At 43.6% G+C, this 24,887-nt stretch overlaps 1 protein-coding gene across 1 annotated transcript in view; it reads right to left on the minus strand.

Moving 5' to 3' along the window:
* Positions 1–24,887, minus strand: part of ADAM9 (ADAM metallopeptidase domain 9) — a 116,805-nt gene that overhangs the window by 37,743 nt on the left and 54,175 nt on the right. Inside the window, exons 6-16 of the mRNA XM_081843863.1 lie at positions 24,174–24,363; positions 23,340–23,405; positions 22,363–22,434; positions 20,432–20,601; positions 11,194–11,275; positions 10,429–10,562; positions 8,675–8,846; positions 6,916–7,008; positions 5,251–5,446; positions 4,598–4,703; positions 3,125–3,308 (exon numbers count right to left, since the gene is read on the minus strand). Of these exons, the coding sequence (XP_081699989.1) occupies positions 3,125–3,308; positions 4,598–4,703; positions 5,251–5,446; positions 6,916–7,008; positions 8,675–8,846; positions 10,429–10,562; positions 11,194–11,275; positions 20,432–20,601; positions 22,363–22,434; positions 23,340–23,405; positions 24,174–24,363 (1,465 nt within the window). The remainder of the gene's footprint in view (positions 1–3,124; positions 3,309–4,597; positions 4,704–5,250; positions 5,447–6,915; positions 7,009–8,674; positions 8,847–10,428; positions 10,563–11,193; positions 11,276–20,431; positions 20,602–22,362; positions 22,435–23,339; positions 23,406–24,173; positions 24,364–24,887) is intronic.

Genomic DNA, 24,887 nt, shown 5'->3' on the forward strand with positions numbered 1-24,887 from the left:
GGCCAAAAAGAAGTATCCGGAGTATGAATTAGATGTACAACTCAGTAGTGGTGACCAGGACAGGGCCCTGTTTCGGAGTAAATGCCTTCTTCAGCTGGTAATATCAAATAATATGTCAAAATAAATCAAGGTTCTCCAATACCATAAATTATAAATATAATGAAGTATATACATTCTAAAGTGTATTAACACATATCATGATATTTGGTTCCATACCTCGTTTTTTTAAGGAATATAAATCTGTTGGAAGTCAAGAGGGATATAGATTAAAACTGCAGAGTTTTGAAAAACTAAAAAACAAAGTGCGAGATTGGCTTCATTATTATCAAATAATGGAGGCTTACAATTCGGACAAGAAAATTGGCTTCCAGGTGGAAAAATCAAAATTGGAAACGGAATTGTTAGATCCTAAAATTAAGAACTTGTCAAGAATATATAACTTGCTGTTGAAATGGAACACTCAGGATGAAACGGTGAAATCTGCTATGATTAAATGGGCACAAGATGTTGGACATAACATTATGATGGCTGACTGGAAACAGTTATGGACCACAGGTATGAAATTTAGGGCATGTAATGCCCTAAGAGAAAACTTAATGAAAATGATCTACAGGTGGTACATGACACCAGTCAAGCTTGCAAAAATTTACAATTTGCCCGATAATAAATGTTGGAAATGTAAAGAGACCGAAGGTACATTCTTTCACCTCTGGTGGACGTGCCCAAGGATTAAGACTTTCTGGGAGATGATCTATAATGAAATGAAAAAGGTATTTAAATATACCTTTCTGAAGAAACCAGAAGCCTTTCTCCTGGGCATGGTCGGCCAATTGGTGTCAAAGAAGGATAGAACTTTCTTTATGTATGCTACAACAGCAGCAAGAATACTTATTGCAAAGTACTGGAAGACACAAGATCTACCCACCCGGGAAGAATGGCAGATGAAGGTGATGGACTACATGGAAATGGCGGAAATGACTGGCAGAATCCGAGACCAGGGAGAAGAGTCGGTGGAGGAAGATTGGAAGAAATTTAAAGACTACTTACAGAAACATTGTAAAATTAATGAATGTTAGAAGGATGTTGGAATGAAGTTACATGGCCTTAGCAGAAATGTTATAAAGAATTAAGTATAATAGATTGTAATTGGATTAAAGGAAAAAATAATGTTAGAATTGGTTAAGTTAAATGATAGGACAGAAGTTTGAGGAAGATGGAAAGGATTTGCTGAAACAATTAATCAAAGTGGAATACAAAAAAAGGGAGGTGTGAGGAGGTCGCTGAAACAAGTAAAAGAAAGTTAATAATTGAAAGTATAGGTTGTGTTTCTTTTTTTTCTTTTTTTAATTGTTTTTGTTTTATTTTTGTTATGCATATGTAATATTTTTGTTTCTATATTGTATTGTATGGTTTTATTATGTTTAATTTTTTTCTTTTTCCTTTCTGTAACTTTCAAAACTTTAATAAATATTATAAAAAAAAAAAAACCAGAAGGAGGATGGGGAATCCCCAACATAGAAGCATATTACATTGCCAACCAAATACGCCATATAATCCCATATATACTAAAAAATGAGACAAAACAATGGACACATCTAGAGAGGGACACAATTGAAAATACCTGCACCACAGCATATCCACCCCTCCCAAACAAACTAAGGAAAATTCCCACAACACTTAAGAGGTACACACAGACCATGCTCATAGCATGGGAAACAGAAATAGGCAAACTATCTCCAACTCCATCCCCACTAATTCCCCTGGCATACCACCCATTATTCCATCACACAGCACAAAACCTCGAGATAAAAACCTGGCTTATATCATCTAATAGACTTCTACAAAAATAACAAACCTTTGTGAACACAATAAATTCAAGACAAACAAGAAGACACCCAAATGTCCTGGTTAACACATCACCGATTACATGCCCTCTTAAACAATCCGGTAGTAAAATCAGCAGCAACTAGGCCCCTGACAACCTTCGAAAACCTCCTGACAACAAAGGGACATGGTAAAGGGATGGTATCTGCAATATACAAAATACTATTCCAAAATCCCACAAACTCCCACAAACAATGAATGACATAGGCTACGAGATTAACCCCACTCAATGAACCAAAATGTGGTTTAAACCCCCCTTTAAATCCATATCAACAAAAAGAAAAGAACTCACTCTGAAAATCACCTACAGATGGTACCTAAAACTAAGAAAACTAGTGCTAATACGCCCAGGAACCTCACCAAAATGCTGGAGAGGGTGCACCTCCAAAGGCACATACCTCCACATGTGGCAGGAGTGCCCCAAAATCCAACTATTCTGGACAACAGCTATACGAGAAATATGTAAAATAACTAAGCAAGTATTAGAAATCACTCCAGAACTGGCCCTACTAAACATCTTCCAAGACAATAATGCCCACTTACACCACAAAGAACTCATAACCCACCTACTTTCAGCAGCCAGAAACATTATAACCAGACACTGGAGAGACCTGTCAGGAGTAAGCATGGACCAATGCTACCAAATAGTATGGGAAACAGCCTTACTTGAAAAATTAACCAATAAACTGAAACTGACACGGGGACAAATAGAAGAAGACGCCTTCATCCCGGTATGGCTCCCCTTTATCACATACACAGACCAACAAGACAACAATAAAAATCCACCAACAGCATACAAATCAATTTGGCTAACCTGATCCAAAACACCCACCCACCCCACTCACACATGAAAACAAAGACCACCACAGCCAACCACAAATGAACAGCCACACCCTCGGCCAACCCCAACCTCTCTCACCACCAAAGGAACACAAGTGAGCAGCAGAGAACCCACACAAGCAACACTGACACAAAACCCCACATATATTAAGTAAAATAGAAACATCACCACCCGACCCCACCCCCACCCATCTTCCCCCCCCAACCTCTTTCCCCCTATTCTTCCTAATGTCTCAACAAATGAAACCAATTTGTAAAAAAAAAAGAGGAAAGTGTTATGTGGGAAAAAATATGAGAGAGAGACATTGCACATACCTTTGTAAATCAAGAAAATCTTTAATAAAAATACATTAAAAAACAACAAAAAACAATTGTCCACCTGAGAACTTTCCTGCTTTACCTTTCCAGGGGCACATTTGGTGCCTTCGTTCACCATCCCTGGATCTGGTACGTCTGATCCCAGTTGGAAGTCCACACCCCAACAGGTGTTACCTTGGATGGGAGACTTGATAATGGCAGGTTCGATTCCAAAGACAGGAAGGGTTTGCACATTCTCACATTGTAGTTTCCCACACATGGCGTTCCTGTGGCAATATGGCACGGCAACTTAAATCACTGACAGTTAATTTCTGAAAGTATGCACAGATCATTATTGACTTAGGTTTTTTGAGGCTTAGTAGGATTAAAGGAAAATATACACTCCTGGGTGCTAATCGTGGGCTAATCATAAGGAAAACATCTGTTTGTGCAAAACGTAGTAATGACATAGTGGGTTTGGCAAAACATCACACTCCTCCAATGAAAGGATGGGGGAGAAATGCATGGCCCAAATCCAGGGGAAGCCAACATGGTGCCCTCCAGACATGTGCACTACAGTTCCCATCGGTCCCATTCAACATGGCCAATGGTCAGCAGTGCTGTGAGTTGTCGTCCAAGGGCACCAGGATAGTGATCCCTGCCCTTATCTGTCAAATGCAATATGAATGAATATGACAGGGGCAGTTGGGGCCTGTCCACCTGGGAAAGTGAGCTCATCTAGGAGAAGAAACACTCTGATCCTAAGCCTCTGCCTCTGCTTGTGGGACAGGCTCAGGAGTAAACCTTGGATGGCGCCTTGTACGCCTCCTTCAGGCAACTGCTGCAGCCCAGTTGGTGCCAAATACCTTGATCTGCTTTCCTTTGGACCACATTAGCAAGGCCTAGAAAGGGGGTCTTGTCATCTGGGCACGTACCAGCTATCAGGCAGGCAGGCTGAGCAGCCGAAACAAAGGCCCACTGCACCTCTTTGGGGCTTCCCGTGACCACACTGAAGTCCTCTTCAGCCTCCAGGGAGGGTTTCCTCGTGAGCCACAAGGACTCTCCAGCCCTCTCCTGCCATTTCCAGGTTTCATTCAAGTTATTTATTTATTTTCTGGCATGACACGTAGACACGGTCATGTGTGAACTGATTGTGCGGGGGGAGGGGGAGCTGTGCAGAGCAGGCTTCTCTTGACAAGCTGCTTATTGAGCAATCTTTTTGATTTGCCTGCATAAAAGAACCTTTTGTGGAAGTCAGATTATGTCCAGGCTTTGTTGAGCATTTGTTCTTATTTTGTTTGTGGGCAGTTACAGGACAATGAACATTCATCATGATTTCATCCTGATTTGATTGTGCAGTGGTTATATGTTAATCATTCATTTGTTTCACTTTTCATGCTTTCCCTGTCACTTGCCTAAACACAAAAAAGTCTGTGTTGTTGCTTTCTAAAGTAGATTTGTAACAACAGAGCACTTTAAGCTATTATAATTGTGCAAACCTACATGTGACTGAATCCACCCCCTAAGGCACCGACAGTCTGGAGGTGACCAGAGTTTCCTTGCCGCACCCACTTACCAGCTCGAGCACTTCTTATAGTCATGCCCATGGTAGCCGCAATTTCCAAACCTGTCACCTTTGGAATTCACTTCGGAAAAGCAGATTTGGGGAGCAGCCTTTGCTTCTGCAAAACACAGATTTGGGAAATCAGGCTTGCCCAGCTCCTTTAGCCTTCTGGCAGGACCAGCAGCATAAAGTAACAGAAGACCCATTTTCTGCATCATGAAGAAATAATAATAATAATAATAAAATAAAACTAATGTGTGCTCCAGGTTGCGGTGGGGAGGGCATCTTGGGCAAGACAGCCTCCATTGGCCCCCTCCCTCACTGTGTCTGCCACCTCATTGCCCTTATCACCTCCAGTTGTTCCTCCTCCTCCTGCTTGCTTACTGCAGAGAGCCTGTGAGCAAGCCAGCAGCAACTGCCTCTTGCTGCTGTTGCTCCTCCTCCTCCTCCTTCCCACCACCACTGTCTGAGCCAGAGCAAGAAGGTGAACAGGCAAGCAGGTGAAGAGAAGCAGCAGATGCCCAACTGCGCTGTCCCTTGATCCCAGCCTTGCAGAAAAGCAACAGAAATTGTCATCCAGAGGCAGTTCCCAATCCCTTAGGATAATGTCTGCTAGCTGTTCCTTGTGGAGAAGCAAACATAACGCAGATCCTCATGCTCCTTACTTGGCCCAAAGATGCCCTGGCACTGGGCATTGTAATACTGGCAGAGCCCGTTGTAGCAGTAAGCCTCGTCTTTGTGGCAAGGGTGCCCGTTTTCAATGGTGACGTCTGGAGGGCAGAACTGTGAAGTTCCATTGCAGAACTCAGGGAGGTCGCACTCACTGGCCCGTTCACGGCACTCTGTGCCTTTGGACAGGAACTACAAAAGGGAGGCAGGAAATGTACCAGCGTCAACCTGCTAATACCCACTGTGGGCAATATACCAAAACTATCAACAAAGTAGATTAAACCTCCCACTGACTTCACCCCATAATAATCTAGCATTTATGCAGCACAGGTCACCTGTCCAAAATATTGTGTTCCTCCTCTGTAATCTTTACATCATCCTCCACGGTAGGCAGGCATTATTATTCCCATATGGCAGGTGGAAGCTACCTAAATGATCTTCTCCTCTTAATTTGTTTAAAGAGCTTCTTCTTGCTCTTGGTCTTAATGTTTTTAGCAACATGCTCCTCAAATTCTTTTTAAGCATTTATGGGACCCTCCTTCCCCCACAATCACTTTAGAAGCTATCCTACCACCTTTAAGGATCTAAGCAGCAATAGTCCCAGTTCAAGTGCAGCCTGTCCCTTTTGTACAGGCCTGGATTGACCAGAATGTTCCCCAGTGTCTAACAAATCCAAAGCTCTCCTCCCAACCCCATTGCCTCATCCACATGCCTCTCTAGCTGACCCTGCAAGGGGAACTGGTAGCATTTCAGAGAAAGCTACCTTGGAGGTCCTGGCTTTCAGCACCGTACCTAGCAAACTACATTTGGCTTCCAGGAGCTCACCTCTACATTCGCCCATGTCATTGGTGCCAACATGCATCACAACCACTGACTCCTCCCCAGCACTATCTTCCAGGCTCCCTAGGCCATGTGCCATATGTGCAGCCTTCATGCCAGCCAGGCAGTTCACCCTGGGGTATCTTTGCGCATCACACACCCAAATATCTAGGTTCCTGATGACTGATTCCCCACTATCACGACCCCTGCACTCCTTGCAGATGTATTCTCTGTGAGAGAGGATAACAGTTTTCCCATCTCAAATAATGTTTACCTGTTCCTCAGAGCAGGACTCTCCTTCCCCAACACCATTCTTCTTCCTGACAGGAGGGGAGCTATCAGCTGAGGAGTGCGACTCTGCTGTAATGCTCATGAAGATGTCAGCCACCAGCCACTTTGCCTCTCTGAGCTTCTCCAGGCCTGCCAGCCTGGCCTCAAGGGATCAAATGTGCTTGCACCCCGACACACCCATGACCTTTGTCTCACAGGGAGACAGTCGTACATGGGACAGACAAACCCCCCACATACAAGCACCAAAGCATTAGAGCCAAAGCATTTGATCTGCTCCAAAATGTTCTCAGTAGGCTTGCAATATGTCTGGAAAATCCCTGACATGTCCTGGTTTTCAGGTGTAAAAATGGCATTGGGGGGGGGGGAGAAATTTTGCATGTGTCAAGGCTGCAATGCTCAACACACTTACTCGAGAGCAAGCTCCACTGAACTCAGCAGGACTTTCTTCTGAGTAAGCATGTGTAGAATCATGCTGTTAGAGACCCAAGTCCCCGTAGAATTTCCTCCTGCCCTGCAGTTTCTGGCAAGAACTTGGGATCAGTGAGTCTTACATGACAGTTGTGACAGCAGTCTCCATAACCACAATCAGCCCCAGGGCGGAGTCTACAAGTTCCTGCCTCACAGCAAGGATCAAACTGGCATTCCTGAAAAGTTAGGAGAGGAAGGGGAAAAAACAGATGAGAAAGGAGGCCATTCTCAGGCATTTCCAACTGGTGCTTTTTTTCTAGAAAACTATGTGCAGGTCCTCCCCATGAAGTTGTTACAGTTGGTGCCACACTTTTTAACAAAAAAAGGGAGGTCCCAGTAGTGCATACCCCTGAGTACCGTCTGAAAAAAAGCACTAATGCCATTTTAATCTTAAAACTCGAATGTTGGCCTTATACAGGCGTAATTAACCTTGGACTTGAAACAATTCCTAAACCAGGGATGAGGAACCTGGCTGTGGCTGATGGGAGTAGGAAGTCCGACACCACATCCATTAAACCATGGGCAGGGCTGGCAGGAGCTGCAGCTACATCAAATCCAGTTCAAACCATGGTTAAAGACTGGCCCCAAAACAGGACATAAAACTATGGTTTGAAGTGGATTTGCCACCATGGTTTGTATTAATTATGGTTAAGTGTTGCTTCTGTACTGTACAAACCACAGTTAAAGGAGGTGCCCTTCCAGCACTTCCTTCATTTAAAAACTTATTCCATTAGCTTCTATTGACTACACCAGCTCCAGGCTGAAATTTTGAGGGGCCTGATCCAAGTTCAGATGTCATGGCAAGCCAGAGTCATTTCCTCCTTAGCCCAGCAAAGGCCAGAGCAGAGGGAAAGTGAAAGAGGTGTTTTTGAGCTGTGTCCTGATGGGCACAAAAGCACCTCTTTCACTTCCCCTCTGCTTCTTTGTGTTAAGCCACAGCTAAAACTAACTGTGGTTTAACACAGGTGAGGCTGAACTCCAGCCTATGGGCCGAATTAGATCCACCCCTCCTCTCCAGTTTTCCTGCGAGGCTGTTATGACCAAACCATGCCCACCTGCCAGGTATGGGGCAGGAAAGGAGAGGGTGGGCCACAGTGGAAATACATATTTTAAGGAAGTTAGGCCAACAATCGATAAATCTAAAGGACTTGCACCTCTCCTTGTGGTATAAAAGCCTGTGGACTTTGGTAGCAGCAGAGAAGATAACACACAACTAAGAGGTCTCCAAAGGGTGTGAAAAACCCAGAGCACGTCTACTGAGTCTGGCGGGACTTTAGTTTGCATGTTTCTGATTCTGATGTGCTGAACAATATAAGTACATCATAAAAGAGATGAAGGGTTTGTGTGGAAAGGCAAGCAGATTCCCTCCTATATGTCTAATATGCACCAGGACAAAGCCCCCGCCCCCACCCCACTGACAGGTGGGTGGCTGGAGAGCAGGGAACTCCCTCCATTTCGTTTGCATGCATGCTGAATGGATATCACACCCACTCAAAGGATCTTTTTGGCCGCCCCCTGAAGCATTCTGCGATGGTGGGTGAGTTGCTCTGAGAGCGAGGGCCATATCCCACACCACTTGAAGCCAGGTTGCTTGCAGAGGGGGAGCAGAAGACTTCCCATGCCATGCCACTGTCATTCTGGCAGCCACCAGGAGCAAATATAAGAATGTTCTATGTTTGATCTTGGGATTCAAGGAGCTTCTCAGAGAAGACAGGGCTAAAGAGGGATCTAAGACAAGAGCGTGGCCTGTGATAGCAGACGCAAGACCAGAAATCCTGAATAGCCCAAACTTCAAACCTGCCAAAAGAATTCTGTGTTGGTGACATCACACCCGTTACTAACCTCTGATGTTCCACAATCACATTCCTCTCCAGCATCTACTAGCTTGTTGCCACAGTACGGGATGCTATAGGTTTCCTCAGGCCTGGGGATATTGAGGAGGCAGCTCCCACCCTTGCTCAGAGTTAGCTTTTCAAAGTCTTCCTCGCTACAGCTGCTGAAGTTCCTGGCCCCTCTGCAAGCATGGAATATTAAAAAATAGTCCTTACATTGGGCCATGCAAACTCTAGGGCAGTCTTTGCCAACCTGGTGCCCTCCAGAGGTTTTGCCCTAAAGCCGTATTCACACACAATAGATGTAAAGCACTGTGATATCACTTTAAAACAGTCATGACTTCCCCCAAAGAATTATGGGAGCTGTAGTTTACGGGTGCTGAGAGTTGTTCAGAGGCCCCCAAAACCCCTCCCCAGAGCTACAATTCCAAGAGTCGTTTAGCAATCAATTCCTCTTCACAAGGAATCAAAATAAAATCACAAGACTAGGGCAGGTCCTAAAAATATAGCTCTCAAGTGTCGAAGGGCATGTATACAAAGCAAAGCAAAACCAGTTTCACCAACATGGCTCCTGCCTTGGCTCAAGGAATCCTGGGAACTGTAATCCAATAAGGGTGCCAAGAATTCCAAAAGAGGTGCTTGGACACCTATCATTTGTCTGCAGTTCCCAGAGTTCCTAGGAAGAAGGGATGGCTATTAAGCCACTTGAAAGCCACAATGGAATGACATTCTAGGGGGAATGTGCAGAAGAGACACCACAGAAAAAGAATCACAGAGAAGGAAGTTTGCACAGCTGCACAGACTCTCTCATTTGACACCTGGCAGCAGTTGTTCCATCAGGCTTTCTTTGAACTGCTTCCATCCCAGCTGGCTGTTTGAAGGACTGTAACTTTAAAACCTGGTGCCTAAACTTGTTTTTCTTCTCCCCCCGCCCCCCCAATCCCTGAGGACTGAGCTTTGTAAGCCACTTTGAGAGCTTTTTTAGTTAAAAGAGAGGTAAAAAATGTTTTGGACATTGTGAGGACACTTAATTTATGTATAAGATCTGGCATTGCTTGTTGGGGGGGGGGGTCCCCACTCTCATGTGCTATGGAAGGAAGGATTCTTGGTTTTACAGTAGTTCTTATTTTTAGTATGTTCTGTATTTTGTTTCTTTTATGTTGCATTTTTATGCTGTGAACTGCCCTGAGATCTACAGATGAAGAGCAGTATGTAAATTTAACAAATAATACCAATCTGTTTAAAAAGAGAAGATTCTCACTCACGTGGCTATGTTTTTGAAAGGATGAAAGCAGCATGGAAATGTTCCCATGGCTGAAATTCAGGGGTCCCCATGTTCAGAGGTTGCTCCCCCTTTGTCTCCTGTAGCCTGTGATTACATCCCTCTACTCCAGGGATGGAGAACCTCAGGCCTCAGGGCCAAAGGCAGCCCTCTGAGCCTCTCTGTGGGGCTCCCAGGACTCTTCCGGCCACAGGCCCTTCCTAGCCACATCCCCTACTGACTCTGTCTGACTGGACCAGGCCCTTGCACCCTGATCATGCCTCTCACTTGCCTGGCTGGAGGCAAGGTGCATGTGGAGACCAGGTGAAATTTGCACCCATTGCTCTGTTGACTTTTGCTTCTGGCCCCTCATGCCCCTGGCATGTCCCCCCCCCCCCCGCAAAGGTTGCCTGTAAGGGAACGCAGCTGTCCAGTTGGAAAAGGTTTCCCAGAGTTGCTCTGCCCAAAGGCCTTCTGCAATAGGTCCAAAAAGAGTTACGTACGATGCTCCAGAGTTCATGATACAGTTTTCTGAACCACAGTCACACTTCCTTTCATCGTCATGGTTCATTCCTAGGTTGTGGCCAAGTTCATGAGCAACGATCGATGAAAACATCTGCACACTGATGGGCCCAAACTAGAAAATAACACAAAAAGAACAAGCGCACACAAGTATGTAATAAAAAGGGGTCCAAAAGTTCTGGCTTGGCTTGTTATAGAAACTATTGTGTAATCACTTAGGGGGAAAGTATCACAAGCCTTTGCTCTCTTCTTTCAGCCTTGGGTGATTGAAGTACCAGCACACAAGAAATCAGGCAGAGCAACCCAACTCCCCCCCCCCCACGCCAGGCTGGGCAAGGAGTGTCTGGATTAGGCAGAGGTGTTCCCCTGCTCTGCTCTCCCAACTGAGATGGCCTTCCAGCTGCCCCCCAGATGTGTGGCCTTGGAACAGAACATTCTGAGGGAGGGGGGTGAGCCAGCTTGGGATCCACAATGGCACTGGGCCCAATTCTCACCCCCGCCCCTTTCACCACAGTTGCCATGAGCAGCTGGGTTGTGAATGCAGCAGTGGTCCTGCCACTCTGCCAAGTCCTAGCAGTGGGAGGGGGGACTTTGGAATACGCCCAAACCAAATGCCCCAAAATAAAAAGAACAAACCCAATGAAAATGGGGCACCTGGATCTCAGCCAGACCCACCGCAAACCCCTTTTGCCACAAAGCTAAGTTTCCACCTTTGTTCACTGGAGAAGCAATGGATGTTGTCTTACCACATTAATGCCTCCGGCGTGGCTCTTGGAGCAGACGGTACCCACGTAAGCCATCCCTGCTGTGCCACCAAATGCTTTTTTCCTGAAATTTACACACAGGAAAGAGTGCCATTAGTTTCTGCTGCAAGCAGAATTGTCATCTCCCATTTAAATCCCAAACAGTAATGCCAGCAAAGAGCGGGGGGTAAGGTCACTTTCAGTGTCTGGGCACTAGCTAAAAGGAGAATCACATTCTTAATAAAAGCCTTTAAAACAATGGGGAAATGGGGGGTGAGGGCAGTCAGGATAAGCAAAATAAAATATTCAAGACTAGGAATAGTAAACAAACCAACAAAGTATATATACATACATGTGCATGCATGCATCTATTAGCACCCCCTAACAACAACAACAACAATTTTATTATTTATACCCCACCCATCTGGCTGGGTTTCCTCAGCCACTCTGGGTGGCTTCCAGCGGTCTGGATTAGTTGTAGTTTCCAGGTAACCTTCATTTTTTTTTTATAATATTTTTATTAAGTTTATGAAATACAGAAAAAAGAGATAAAAACAGAAATAGAAAATACAGTAGAGAAATTACAAATTTCCATAATCCTTTTTTCCAGCACATCTATTGGACTTCCCCACATCCTCCAAACCCTGCATTCTCTGTAATACAAAACATCAGCAATTTGTTAACTTATTTCAAATCTTATTGTATCTTTCATTTTATCATGTTGCCTAATTTCAAAACTGTTGTAACCCAAATCTTATATGTTTTACCTTAAACATAATAAAGTTATTTCATTATTCCACCTCTGACTTCTTGTACCTTAATTTCCATTTCATTAATTTACCGATGCTGAAGCAAGAATTTCTAAAAAGTGCATTTTTTAACATTCATACAACTTGTAATGTTTTTTCAAATAGTCTTTAAATTTTTCCCAGTCCTCCTCGATTGTTTCTTCTCCCAAGTCTCGGATTCTGCCAGTCATTTCGGCCAGTTCCATATAGTCCATCAACTGCGTCTGCCATTCCTCCAGCGTGGGTAAATCTTGTGTCTTCCAATGCTTAGCAATCAGGACCCTTGCTGCTGTGGTAGCATACATAAAAAAAATTCTATCTTTTTTAAGTACTCTCTGGTCTACAATGCCCAGAAGAAAGGCCTCCGGTTTCTTAGGTAAGGTAAATCTAAGTACCTTTTTTAGTTCATTATGAATCATCTCCCAAAAGGCCTTCACTTTCGGGCAAGTCCACCAGAGATGGAAGAATGTCCCTTCCGCCTCTTTACATTTCCAACATTTATTGTCAGACAGGTGATATATCTTAGCAAGCTTGACTGGGGTCATGTACCACCGGTATATCATTTTCATAATATTTTCCTTCAAGGCACTACATGCCGTAAATTTCATTCCGGTGTTCCATAACCTTTCCCAGTCTTCAAACATAATGTTGTGCCCCAAGTCCTGTGCCCATTTTATCATGGCGGATTTGACTGTCTCGTCCTGTGTATTCCATTTAAGCAGCAAGTTATACATTCTCGAAAGTAGTTTATTTTTTGGCTCTAACAATTCTGTCTCTAATTTCGATTTTTCCACCTGGAATCCAACCTTTTTATCCACTTTAAAAACCTCCTGGATTTGAGCATAGTGCAACCAATCTCGCACCTTGTTTTTCAATTTTTCCAAGCTCAGCAACCTCCAATTGTCTCCAATTTTTTCAATTATTTCCCAATATTTAGGCCAGTAGGCTTCCATGTTAAGTCTCTTACGTGCCTTGGCCTCCACCGGTGAGAGCCACCTCGGAGTCTTACTCTCCAATAAGTCCTTATATTTTGTCCAGACCATCAAAATTGCTCTTCTGACAATATGGTTTTTAAACAATTTATGAACTTTAACCTTGTCATACCACAAATATGCATGCCACCCAAAAGCATTATCAAACCCCTCCAGATCTAGGACATCAGTGTTTTCCAATAGAATCCAATCTTTCAACCAGCAGAAGGCTGCAGATTCATAATATAACCTCAAGTCTGGCAGGGCAAATCCCCCTCTTTCTTTCGCATCAGTTAGTATTTTAAACTTTATTCGGGGCTTTTTGCCCTGCCAAACAAACTTGGAAATATCCTTCTGCCATTTTCCAAAACATTCCACTTTGTCCACGATCTGCAGGGCCTGGAACAGAAATAACATTTTCGGCAATACATTCATCTTTATAGCTGCTATTCGGCCCAACAAGGAAAGTTTCAATCTTGACCATATTTCCAAATCTCTTTTAATTTCTGACCAGCATTTCTCATAATTATCTTTAAACAAATTCAAATTTTGGGAGGTCAGATACACCCCTAGGTATTTTACTTTTTTAACCACATTTAATTCCGTTTCTTTCAGGAACTCATCTGTTTCTGTAGTTGTCAAATTTTTTGCTAGAACCTTAGTTTTTTGCTTGTTCAACTTAAATCCCGCCACCCGACCAAAATCAGAAATTAATTCTAACACTCTTTTAGTACTAGAGACTGGCTCCTGTAATGTTAATACCAAGTCGTCTGCAAAAGCTTTCAGTTTATATTGTTTCACTCCGACCTCAATTCCTTGTACAGACCGGTCCTTTCTAATCATGTTCAGTAGCACCTCCAGGACTGAAATAAACAATAGGGGGGATAGGGGGCACCCCTGTCGTGTCCCTTTTTCTATTTTGAACTCCTCTGTCACCACATTGTTAACAATCAATTTAGCTTTTTGCTCTGAATAAATTGCTTCTATTCCATTTTCAAACCCCCGCCCCACTCCCATCCCTTCCAAAATTTTTTTCATGAACATCCAAGAAATGTTGTCGAAGGCTTTCTCCGCATCAATGAAAATTAAAACCACTCTAGTATTAAGATTTGTTTGTAGGAGTTCCAAAATGTCAATAATATTTCTTGTATTATCAAACAAATGCCTACCGGGGAGAAAGCCGGCCTGATCCTTATGGATCACTTCATTAAGCACCTTTTTAAACCTACTTGCCAAAATATCCGCAAAAATTTTGTAATCCACGTTTAGGAGTGAGATGGGGCGGTAGTTCTTAAGCTGGGTCTTTTCAGTTTCTTGTTTAGGTATCAATGTGATGAAGGCTTCTTTCCACGTCTCCGGTGCCTTCCTCCCCTCCATAATCTGATTACAGACCTCCATCAAAGGTTGTATCAAATAATCCTTCAAAACCTTATAGTATTTGGAGGTAAGTCCATCAGGGCCTGGAGATTTGCCTAATTGAAGGTTCTGAATGGCACTTTCAATTTCTTGCTGGGTGATATTACTATTCAGGATAGTTCTCATTTCTTGAGTTATTTTTTGTAATCCATTAGTTTTAAGGAATTGATCCATCTCAAAGTCTTTCTGTGGCCCTTGTGAATAGAGTTCTTTAAAATATCTCTGGAAACACTTTCTAATTTCCTCGGGTTTCTGAACCATTCTCCCTTCAATCTCTAGATTTGTAACTGTGTTAAGTTTTTGTCTCTTTTTCAACTGCCATGCTAGCAGTTTCCCACACTTGTTTGCTGATTCAAAGGATCTTTGTTTCATCTGTTTAATTTTCCATTCCACCTCCTGATTTATCAATTTCAAATATTGTGCCTGGAAAAATTTCACTTCTCTGAGCACTTCCACCGACTTAGGCCTAGATCTTAATTTTTTCTCTCCTTCTCTTATTTTCTCCAATATCTTCTCCTTCTTTTCATTCCAGAGCTTTTTCTTAATCGTATTTTGTTGTATTAGAAACCCTCTCATAACTGCTTTACTTGCGTCCCAGATTGTTCTTTTTTCCACAGTGGTGTTTAAGTTTATTTCAAAATAGTCCTTTAAAGTTTTTTGGGCCTTCTTAACAATCTCCTGATCCCTTAATAAGGTGTCATTCATTTTCCATCTAAAGGATCCGGTTATGTTTAGTCTCAATTCCACTTTCAACGCATTATGGTCGGAGCAGGTTTTTGGGCAGATTTCCACTTTTCTAGTCTTAGGTGCCAGTCCTCTAGTTGTCCATATCTGGTCTATTCGTGTCCATGTCAGATGAGCTTCAGAAAAGAAAGTTCCTTCTTTTCCTAAGGGGTTCTTAACCCTCCATATGTCAATTAAGTCCATATTGTCAGTCATTTCAAAGAAAGTTTTAGGTAGTCTGCCATCTTTCGTTATGTTAGCACTTTGCGACTTATCCATGTTTACACATACAACCCCATTCATATCGCCCAACATAATGATGTTGTTATAGTCTAAGTAGTCCAGCATAATCTCATGCAGCTTCCTAAAGAATTCCGATTTTCCTTCATTTGGAGCATATATTCCTAATATCAAAAATTTTTCTCCTTGCGTCTGAATTTCAATCGCCAAAATTCTGCCATGTTCATCTTTAAATAGAAATTTTGGTGACAGGCTCTCCTTTGCATAAATCACCACTCCTCTTTTCTTGACTTTATCCGAAGAAATAAATTCTTGGCCTAATCTTTTATTGATTAACACTTTTCTGTGGAGCCTTGTCACATGTGTTTCTTGCAGGCAAATAATGTCCAATTGTTCTTTTTTCAAAATATGAAATACTTTCCTTCTTTTTTCCGGAGAGTTTCCGCCATTTATATTCCAGCTAAGAAGCTGCAGAGACATCCTGGTTTAATTGGTGGGTCTTACAATGGGGTGTCTAGGTTTTCCTCCGGTCCCGGAGGTGGTGGTGCTGGTCCAGATCCAGACGGTGTAGGTTTTGGTGGTGGTCCCGGTGGTGGTGGTGGCCAAGAAGCTGCAGCTCCTTTTTGGAGGTCCTCCTCGTGGTCGTGTAGGAACTTCTGCTGATCCTCAGGTGTTTTGATTCTTACTTTCCTTTCTTTATAAGTAAATGATAGTCCTTGTGGAAACTCCCACCAATAAGGAATTGTGTTATGTCTTAACAATTTGGTCAGGTCTGTGTAAGTGGTCCTAAGATCCAATAAATGTTTAGGTATATCTCTGCAGATTTCAGCCTTTTTACCTTCTATCTCCAAGGATTTTTTAAAATGTAGGCCTAATATCTTATCTCTTTCCTCTCTTGATCTCAAAATAACCAAACAGTCTCTAGCCTTATCTTTCTTTACCGATCTTCCCAGTCTAAAGGCCGTCACGATTTTGAAATCTTTATCTTCCTCAATTCCCCAGAATTTGGAAAATAGAAGTGTCAGAAATCCCTCTAAGTTGCCTGCCTCCAATTCTGGGATGGCCCTTAACCTGAGATTATTTTCCTTACTTTTCAATTCAACCAATGACAGGTAGGCTTGTTGTTCCCCTACCTGTCTTTTCAGAGGCCTTACTTCCCCCTTAATCTCATCAACTTTTCGGTTTGCCTGCTCTGCTTTTTGATTGGCTTCCACGGCTAATTTATAATTTTCAGCCGTAGCTCCTTGCAAATTGTCAATTGCCTGAGTATGCTGGGAAACCTGCTCAGTTAATTTACCAATAGAGGATGTAGCTTGGTCAATTTTTGTTGATTGATTGTCCACCTTTTGGTTTAAAATTGCCAGTTGCTCCAGAATTTGTTTCAGGACTGATTCAGATCCTCCAGTTGCCATATCTTCTGTGGCAGGCTGCTCGATTTCCACCTCCTGTGCTGTTAGCACAGTTGGGACAGATGATCTGCGTTGATGAGTTAAAGTTGTTTGAACAAGTTGCACAGATTTCTTTTCTTTTTCTTTTTCTTTAGCTTTGGCTGCTCTTGTTTTCCCTGGGCCGCTCATTCCACACCTGCCTCAGTTCAAGGTCAAATTGTCTTTTATTCCATGAGAGAGACAAGTTCAAAATATAAACAATTAAACCACAAGAAGTCTCAATAAAGTACAGTTCCCAGGCCTCTATGTCTCCACAATCCTCTAGGGGGAGTATTTCAAAGTTTCAAGAAAGGAAAGAACTATTTTCCGCCATTGACGTTCCTATAATCCCATATTAAGTCTTTGTAATTCCTGAGTACAAAAGGAAGGTTCCCAAAGCTTTCTATTTCTTGATTAAAAGCCACAAGGTGTCAAGAATGGTCCCAGAAACAATGTTTAAACGTTAATATCTCAGTCTATGTAACAGTTTGAACTTCAGCAACAGTATCAGCAGTTTGACAGTTCTCTATTACACTCTGGCAGCCCGACGACTAGGTTGTCCCTTTTAACTCTGTATAGCTCAAAAATAGGAAGAAAGTTCCGAAAATTAAGTCCACAAGCTTCACAAAAGTTTCCCTTTTAACTTCTAGAAACAAAGTCTATCAATGCACCTTTGTTCTGTTTTTACGATCCTTTTAGGGCGCTACAGCGCACTTCAGCCCTTGCTTTGATCTAGTTAGCAGGATCGGAAGACGGACTTCCTGTTACTCGCCTCCCGTTTTCAGTCCAAATCCATAAAATAAGTCCAAAATTTAGTACCCCTTACTCACGGGTATGTAGCTGTCAAATTCGATGTTTTCAAGAAGAAAGGTCAGCGCTCATCGGCAGCAGCAGCGCGGCTTTGCATCCACGAAAAGAGCGATGAACTCACAGCGCCGCTCCCCCTTTCACGTTCCGGAGCCCCTTACGAGGTTCCTTCTATGTTTCTGGGGGGGCTTTTGGCGCCCGCCGAGTCCCACGGCCACAGGCTCGCTCTGCCTGTGGTTTTTCTTAGTGGGTCTCCGCTTTGCCGCAGCGGACGACCCTTTTTCGTGGAGCCCCTCTTCACAGGGTAAAGAGGACCGCCATTGCCGTTTTGCGCCGCCTCCGGAGTTTAAAATATTCAAGACTAGGAATAGTAAACAAACCAACAAAGTATATATACATACATGTGCATGCATGCATCTATTAGCACCCCCTAACAACAACAACAACAATTTTATTATTTATACCCCACCCATCTGGCTGGGTTTCCTCAGCCACTCTGGGTGGCTTCCAGCGGTCTGGATTAGTTGTAGTTTCCAGGTAACCTTCAAAGGTAACCCCACACAGAGCGCGTTGCAGTAGTCCAAGCATGCATCACTCTGGCAAGACAGTTTGCAGGCAGGTAGGGTCTCAGCCTGCTTACCAGATGGGGCTGGTAGATAGCCGCCCTGGGGGGACTTCCGGGTTGGCGCCTCCGGCAATGGCTGAGCTCCTCCAATCGGGAGGAACTTACTCCGTGGAAAATAGGGTCTGACCGCCACGGCGAAGGCGGAGACCCACTGAAATCACAGGCAGAAAGAAGCCTGTGAACCTGGGATTCGGCTGGCACCTTTTGCGCCTCCCCTACTCGCGGGGAAACCCTGTTTTGGGGATCCGGAGCGACATGGGGTGAGCGGCGCGGTGCTTTGAATCGACTGCTTCTTTCACGGAGTGAAGCCGCATTGCCGTTGCTGGAGAGCGCTAACTTTCTCCTGTGGACAACTGGATTTTAAACAACTACCAGTGAGTAGAACGGAAAATTGGATCTTTAAGTACCTTAATTTGGCGCTGAAAGCGGGAAGGTCATAAACAGGAAGTCCGCCTTCCGCATTTGTAAATAGACTGAAGCAAAGACGTTACAAGCTAAAGTCTTTGAAAGTTTTTGATAAAGGATTAAATCTCCATTGGTTAAAAATACAAAAAACCCCTTGGAAGCAGGTGAAGAGGGGGGAAATTTTGAATTTTGAACTTAGTAAGCCTGCAGGAGTGAGGGGAAGATCAAATTACCACAGCTCTGAACCTGGGAATGGCTGCCAGATGACGCTTGGGGAAAGTTTATTGACAGAACGGATTTGACAGCTAGCCAAAAATAAGAGCAAGATACTGTTTCCATTGTCCTCTTCTGCATTTAAGATGGAGGGAAAAGTAACTGAAAATCGAAACTATGTTTAATGCCTGAGTTGTGCTTGAAAGAACTGATACAAGTGGAGACTGTTTCCCTCTAGAGTGAGCCTTTGAAATTGTTATAGGAGTGTAACTGGGAGGTCTCCAGCTGCAAGATAAGGATTCTGAGAACCAGAGATTGACCTTGGACTATTCAAAATGTTGATAGGAGAAGTTATTTTGACTGCATTATGTAAGACAAACTATTTGCTGGAAGAGATTCATAAAAAGATGGATGACATGACTTTTAAAACTGATAATTTGGAACAGAAAGTGACTAATATGAGACAAAAAGCGAGCACCAACACAGAAATAATTCAGGACTTGGCCCAGGAACCTACCTTGGCAGAACAAATGGTGGAGGAAAAGGAGAAAGTCATTGTCTTTGAACCTAAAATAACACAAGCGGGACCCTTAGTTCTACAGAAGCAAATTGAGGACTATAAATTGAGGCCTTTTATGATTGAATCTAGAAAAATTCAGATTTTGAGGATTGGATCCCGGCTTGGACTGAAGAAGGAAAGTTGGAAAGATCTCTCTATCCAGGGATTAATTGACTTTTGGGACATGGACTTGGATTTGAAGGAGATTGAAGTTTTGGAGGCCTTTGGATTTGGAGGAACCTTGAAATACGTCCTGAAACACTATATAGACTCTAGCTTCAACTATGGAAATTTGGTTGAACTGTCCAGAAGGAATAAAAGTAATGTTAGGATGGAGTTCTCTCGAGATTTGCTTTCTAGCATTAAAGAATATGAAGAAGATCTGCAGAAGGGACCTGGAAAAGAGTTAAGAGCCTCGGACATATGATCTCCAGGTTGATGGACTATATGGAATTGACGGAAAGGACTGGCAGAATCCGAAACCAGGGAGAGGAGTTGATGGAAGAAGATTGGAAAATTTAAAGTTTATATATAGAAATACCACGAAATTAATGAGTGATAGAAAAATGGTGGATTGATATTTTATGGATTTAGCAGAAATGTTATAAGGAGTTAAGCATATATAAGTATTTTAGTTTTAATGTTAAAATAAGGTTAAAAAAAATTAGTGAAAGGAGGGAAAGTAAAGTTACATTATATTGAGATAAAATACAGAACAAAAATTGGAAAAGATGGAAAGGATTTGCTGAAATAGTTAATCGAATTAGAATACAAAAAAGGGAGGTGTGAGGAGGTCAAGGAAACAAGCAAATGAAAGATAAGTTGGGAAGATTAGTTGTGTTTTTTGTTTTTATGTGTGTGTGTGTTTTTGTTTTTTTGTTTTTTCTTATTGTGATGTGTTGTTTTGTTTTTGTTTAATATGGTGTTATTACCATATTTTGTAATAGCGACTCTGGTTTGTGCACAAGCATAAGAAGGGGTGAGATAAATATTTGCACAACTTCCATCATCCACCTCTTTTTGAAGTTAAGGGAAAAGAGTAGGAGGAAAACCCCCATAGATCTTACAGAACAAACTGTGCACTGTCATGTCTTTGGCGCGGGACAAGCTCCTGCTCTCGCCACTGCACAAAGTTGGCAAGAACATCTCCTGCACCTCCTTCCAGGCGGATCTTGTTTTCCTGAGTCCAGATCTCCAAGCCAACCAACACGATGCGGATGTTCAGTGCTATGTACATCTGGAAAGCAGAGAGAAGAAAGGAGCAAGTAAGAGAGGGCTGGGGAATGTTTTCTATCCCAAGGGCCCCATTCCCTCAGAGGTAACCTTCCAAGGGCTACACGGCAGACAGGATCCTAGCCAAAAGTGGGTGAGGCAGAGGCAAAAGGGCAGAGAGTAACAGGGGTGACTCACTGTTGTGCAGTATTAGGCTCTGTTCCAGTTATAGAAGCGTCAGAGGTTTCAGCACTCACCCTGCAACCACGGCTCTCCATCCTGCACCCAGACAAGCAGGAGGCATTACTTAGGACAAGGACACCGTACAGAGCCTGTCAGGGCAGCCACCTTTGGACCCATGAAATTCTCCAGGAACAGAATGCATGCAAGCATGTAGAGTCTCTTCCGAGGAGCATTTTAAAAGCTTTTTTTTTTTTACCATGCAGACACAGTAAACTAACTAGCAGCTCCAAGCAGCTGTGATATGTTTAAAGAGAATCACGTGTCCCCATGCCCCATTGCCATCCCCACCCCCTGTGCACACTGAATAGAGAATGGAAGCTCATCAGGAAGCACACATAGAGCCATTCCACATTGAAAGGCCTGGACAAAGGGAGGGATCCCAAAAAAGAAAACCAAAAAGATAATACAGCTGGATGCCAAGCAAGTCTTCCTTGGCAAGGCATTCTAGAAACCTCAAAATCACATATTTCAGTTGTCATCCTAATTATTATGTTTCAAATACATGGCACACACAACAAAACTGCTGCACCTTGAACTGGGTGTGGAGAGGGCAGCTGAATGGGACACAGCTGTGGGCAGCCTGAGGCAGGAGCTGCCATCTTGAGCTGCCCATAAAAAGCAAGTCTAGAGTGAGAGACTAGGGCAAAGTCTGCTGCTTCCAGGAGCTCTTCTCATTGTGAGACTTTTGTGCGTGAGCTGAGAGTTGGTTTGGACCCTGGGTGAGAACAGGCTTACAATGTTACATTGTTATTGGCCTCTGTCTGTCTCAAGAGACACTGGAGTGCATCTCCAGGGGTGATGTCAAACCGCTGTGTTAGCAGCACTAAAGTGACCTCCGCAAGACACAAGCCTGAGCAGTGTGTCTGGAAGTCCTGGGCTGCCCAGACGTCAAGATCCCCCTCTCAGCCTCACTGATGGGGTCCAAAGGAAGGCAGAGCAAGACATTTGGCCCAGCTGGGCTGCAGTAGTAGCTGGAAGGAGGTGTACAAGGTGCCACCCAACCGTCTTAGGGACTCCACTCCGGATTTCTGTAGGGTATCCTCCTGAGCCTTCCCTTCTCCCAAAGATATCCCGCAAGGCAGCAGAGGTTTAGGATCAGAGTTTTCCTTCCCCTGGATGGGCTCCCTTCCCAGGTGGACAAGCCCCACGTGCCCCTCACTTCCCTCATGCACATGCAGAAACCACCTTCTTGACTGTTGGACCCACTCTTGACCTCATTTGCTCCATCCACTAGAGCCTGTCTTTGCACGCAGGGAAGACTTTAACTCACCAAGGGGGTATCAGAAGGAAGATGTTGATTATATATATATATATATTAGTAACTTTGTATTGACATAACATTTTGAACTGTGTATTTTTGAAATATTTTGTTTAAGTTGTCCGTTGTTGCTTCAGTTTTTGGCACAGTGTTTTGGTATAGAAATGAAATAATAAATAATCACACCACTTTGAAGAAAGGGGCAGGTAAAAGTAAAAGGAATCAAAATACATGCATATTTTGGCACAATTCATCAACTCTGAGTATCATAAAGCTTTCACTTACACTATCCAGGTAGTTGACCAAATGCACCATCTCTTCTGTAACAGCAGTTTTATTCTGGCCCATCAGCTGATACTGCAAGAAAAGCAAACATTTTTGCACGGACGGAAAATGGGACAATGAAGAAAACAAACAACAGAACAGTGCCAGCAATTTCAGAGCCTTGTGCTTTAAAAAGTTGGGCCAAAAAAAGCCAAAAGTGTGCTTAACAGATTTTGGATGTTGCCAATCTCCAGAATGGAATCATGGAGTTGGTGCAGGTTTAGAAGTAAAGATTGAAAATTTTGAATGGTCTGCATTTTCCTCCCTGCTGTCTCCCATCCATGCAAGGACCCCTAACTGTTAAGTCCAGTCTTGAACGACTCTGGGGTTGTGGCACTCGTCTCGCTTTATTGGCCGAAGGAGCCAACGTTTGTCCGCAGACAGTTTTTCCAGGTCATGTGGCCAACATAACTAAGCCGCTTCTGGCGAAACCAGAGCAGCACACGGAAACACTGTTTACGTTCCCGCTGGAGCAGTACCTATTTATCTACTTGCACTTTGACATGCTTTCGAACTGCTAGGTTGGCAGGAGCTGGGACAGAGCAATGGGAGCTCACCCCGTTGCAGGGATTCAAACTGCCAACCTTCCGATCGGCAAGCCCTAGGCTCAGTGCTTTAGACCACAGCGCGACCGGCATCCCTCATCCATGCAAGACTTCATAGCAAAACCCAAGAATTTTAGGGCTTTGGGAAAAGGAGTCTCAGCTGACAATTTGGGAACACAGTGACTTAAAGGAAAACAATGTTTATGTAGGGATGGGAATGGGAAGTGACCAGTCATAGTGGGAAGGGGTGGAGCAAAGTGAAGAACCACAGAAGCTAACTGGACCCAATGGGGGTGTTCTCCAGTGGCTCAGGGATGGGGTGAGGGTGGCTCATCCCCCAAAATCTGCATTTCAGCTGCACACATTCTGTTAGTACAAGAGCAGGATCCATACCCTTTCTTTGTCCACGACTATAAAGAGCTCCACATATCTTGTCTGTAGGAGGATGCCTCTTTTTCTCTGCAAGGAAAGGGAGGGAAAGGGTGTAAGAAACAACATCTTATCCCCTGACTCATAAGTTTAAAATGGAGTGCTGTCACTCTGATCCATATTCCGCTTTTCTGCTCACACCACAACTACTCTACTGGGGAAACATACCCAAGACACAGAGTGCCAAGGCTTTCCAAAGAAAAGGCAACAATTCTCTTTTGATTCAGAATCTGGCCAGGATACACTCAGTCTGACCAAACAAAACAAGCACATGAGAAATATTTAAAGCTCATTTGTTTATTTTTATGACTTAAAATATTTATATTCCACTTTTCAATTCACAGACAAAAATTTGAAGGCGGAATTAAGCATGCATTATTCACATCCAGGTAATTTTAGGATTTCATCTCAAACTGGGGGGAGGGGAGAAGAGTGATGGCAGCTGGAATCTAACAACATCTGGAGGGCCACAGGTTCCCCATTCTGTTTTTAGCTCTCATGGGCAGTGATCAGAACAAGATGAACAGAATATTGAGCACCCCAGAGCGGAGATTTATTGCCCCTACAAACATCTGTCTCATGGCTCTGTCTCTATGGCTCCTTGCACTCCTTTCCCTCAGTGCTATCCAAGCCACCTCTTAGGGTTAGACCCAATTAAGTTCTACTTAAAGTAGACCCATTGAAAGGAGTGTAACTAAGTTAGGCATAAACCTCAGTGGGTCTACTCTGAGTAGGGCAAGAATTGGCTACAACCCTTAGAATTTGCTCAGACCTTCGAGGTCATCACAGGACACTCACTCTCAGCCGCTGAGTCTCGCTGTCGGGGTGCTGAGGATCTCTTCCTCCCCACTTTTCTCCAGGAAGCTGGCACCGCATGTGATCCTCATCTACCTTCACGTTCTTCAACCGGTAGATAACGTGTTTGGTGCCTGAGGGCGGATCCAGAGGCTCAATTCCATAGCTGATGCTCTCAATTTGCAATAATCCCCTAGCAATGACATTAATTCATGTGTCAGAATCCCTGGGATGCATTCAGCATAGTGCTAAGGAGACCGTTCTGCCCACACAAGCATTCCGCTTGCCTGACAGAACCATCTCCCCTCTCCACCTCCCCATCTCTCCGTGTGCTGTTCTGGGGGTTCTCCTGACCCCCCAGAGCGGATTTGATTTGGGGGAAGTCCCATTATACCATAGGCCTCATTGCTTGAATACAGCCCATTGCTCCCAGAGTATGTGCTGGGATGGGTGAGGATCCTAAATGAACGCACTCACCTCTGTGGAAAGGAAACCAGGCTTCTGATTCAAACGTGCAAAAACAGCATGAAACACTGTATAGTCCTTCCTGGACAGTATTACAGTACTTCAAACTGCAAGTTCAGAAAAGGGCAACCAACAGGACTTTTATATGCACAAAGGTGGAAGGCCTCATTATTATCAACAATGGAAGAATGGCTGTTAAAACTAACAGACTTAGCTGAGATGGAGAAACTGACATGTTTAATCAGAGAAAAG

Source organism: Podarcis erhardii (genome assembly GCF_964252035.2).
Source record: "Podarcis erhardii genome assembly, chromosome: 16".
NCBI classification, from domain to species: Eukaryota; Metazoa; Chordata; class Lepidosauria; order Squamata; family Lacertidae; genus Podarcis; species Podarcis erhardii.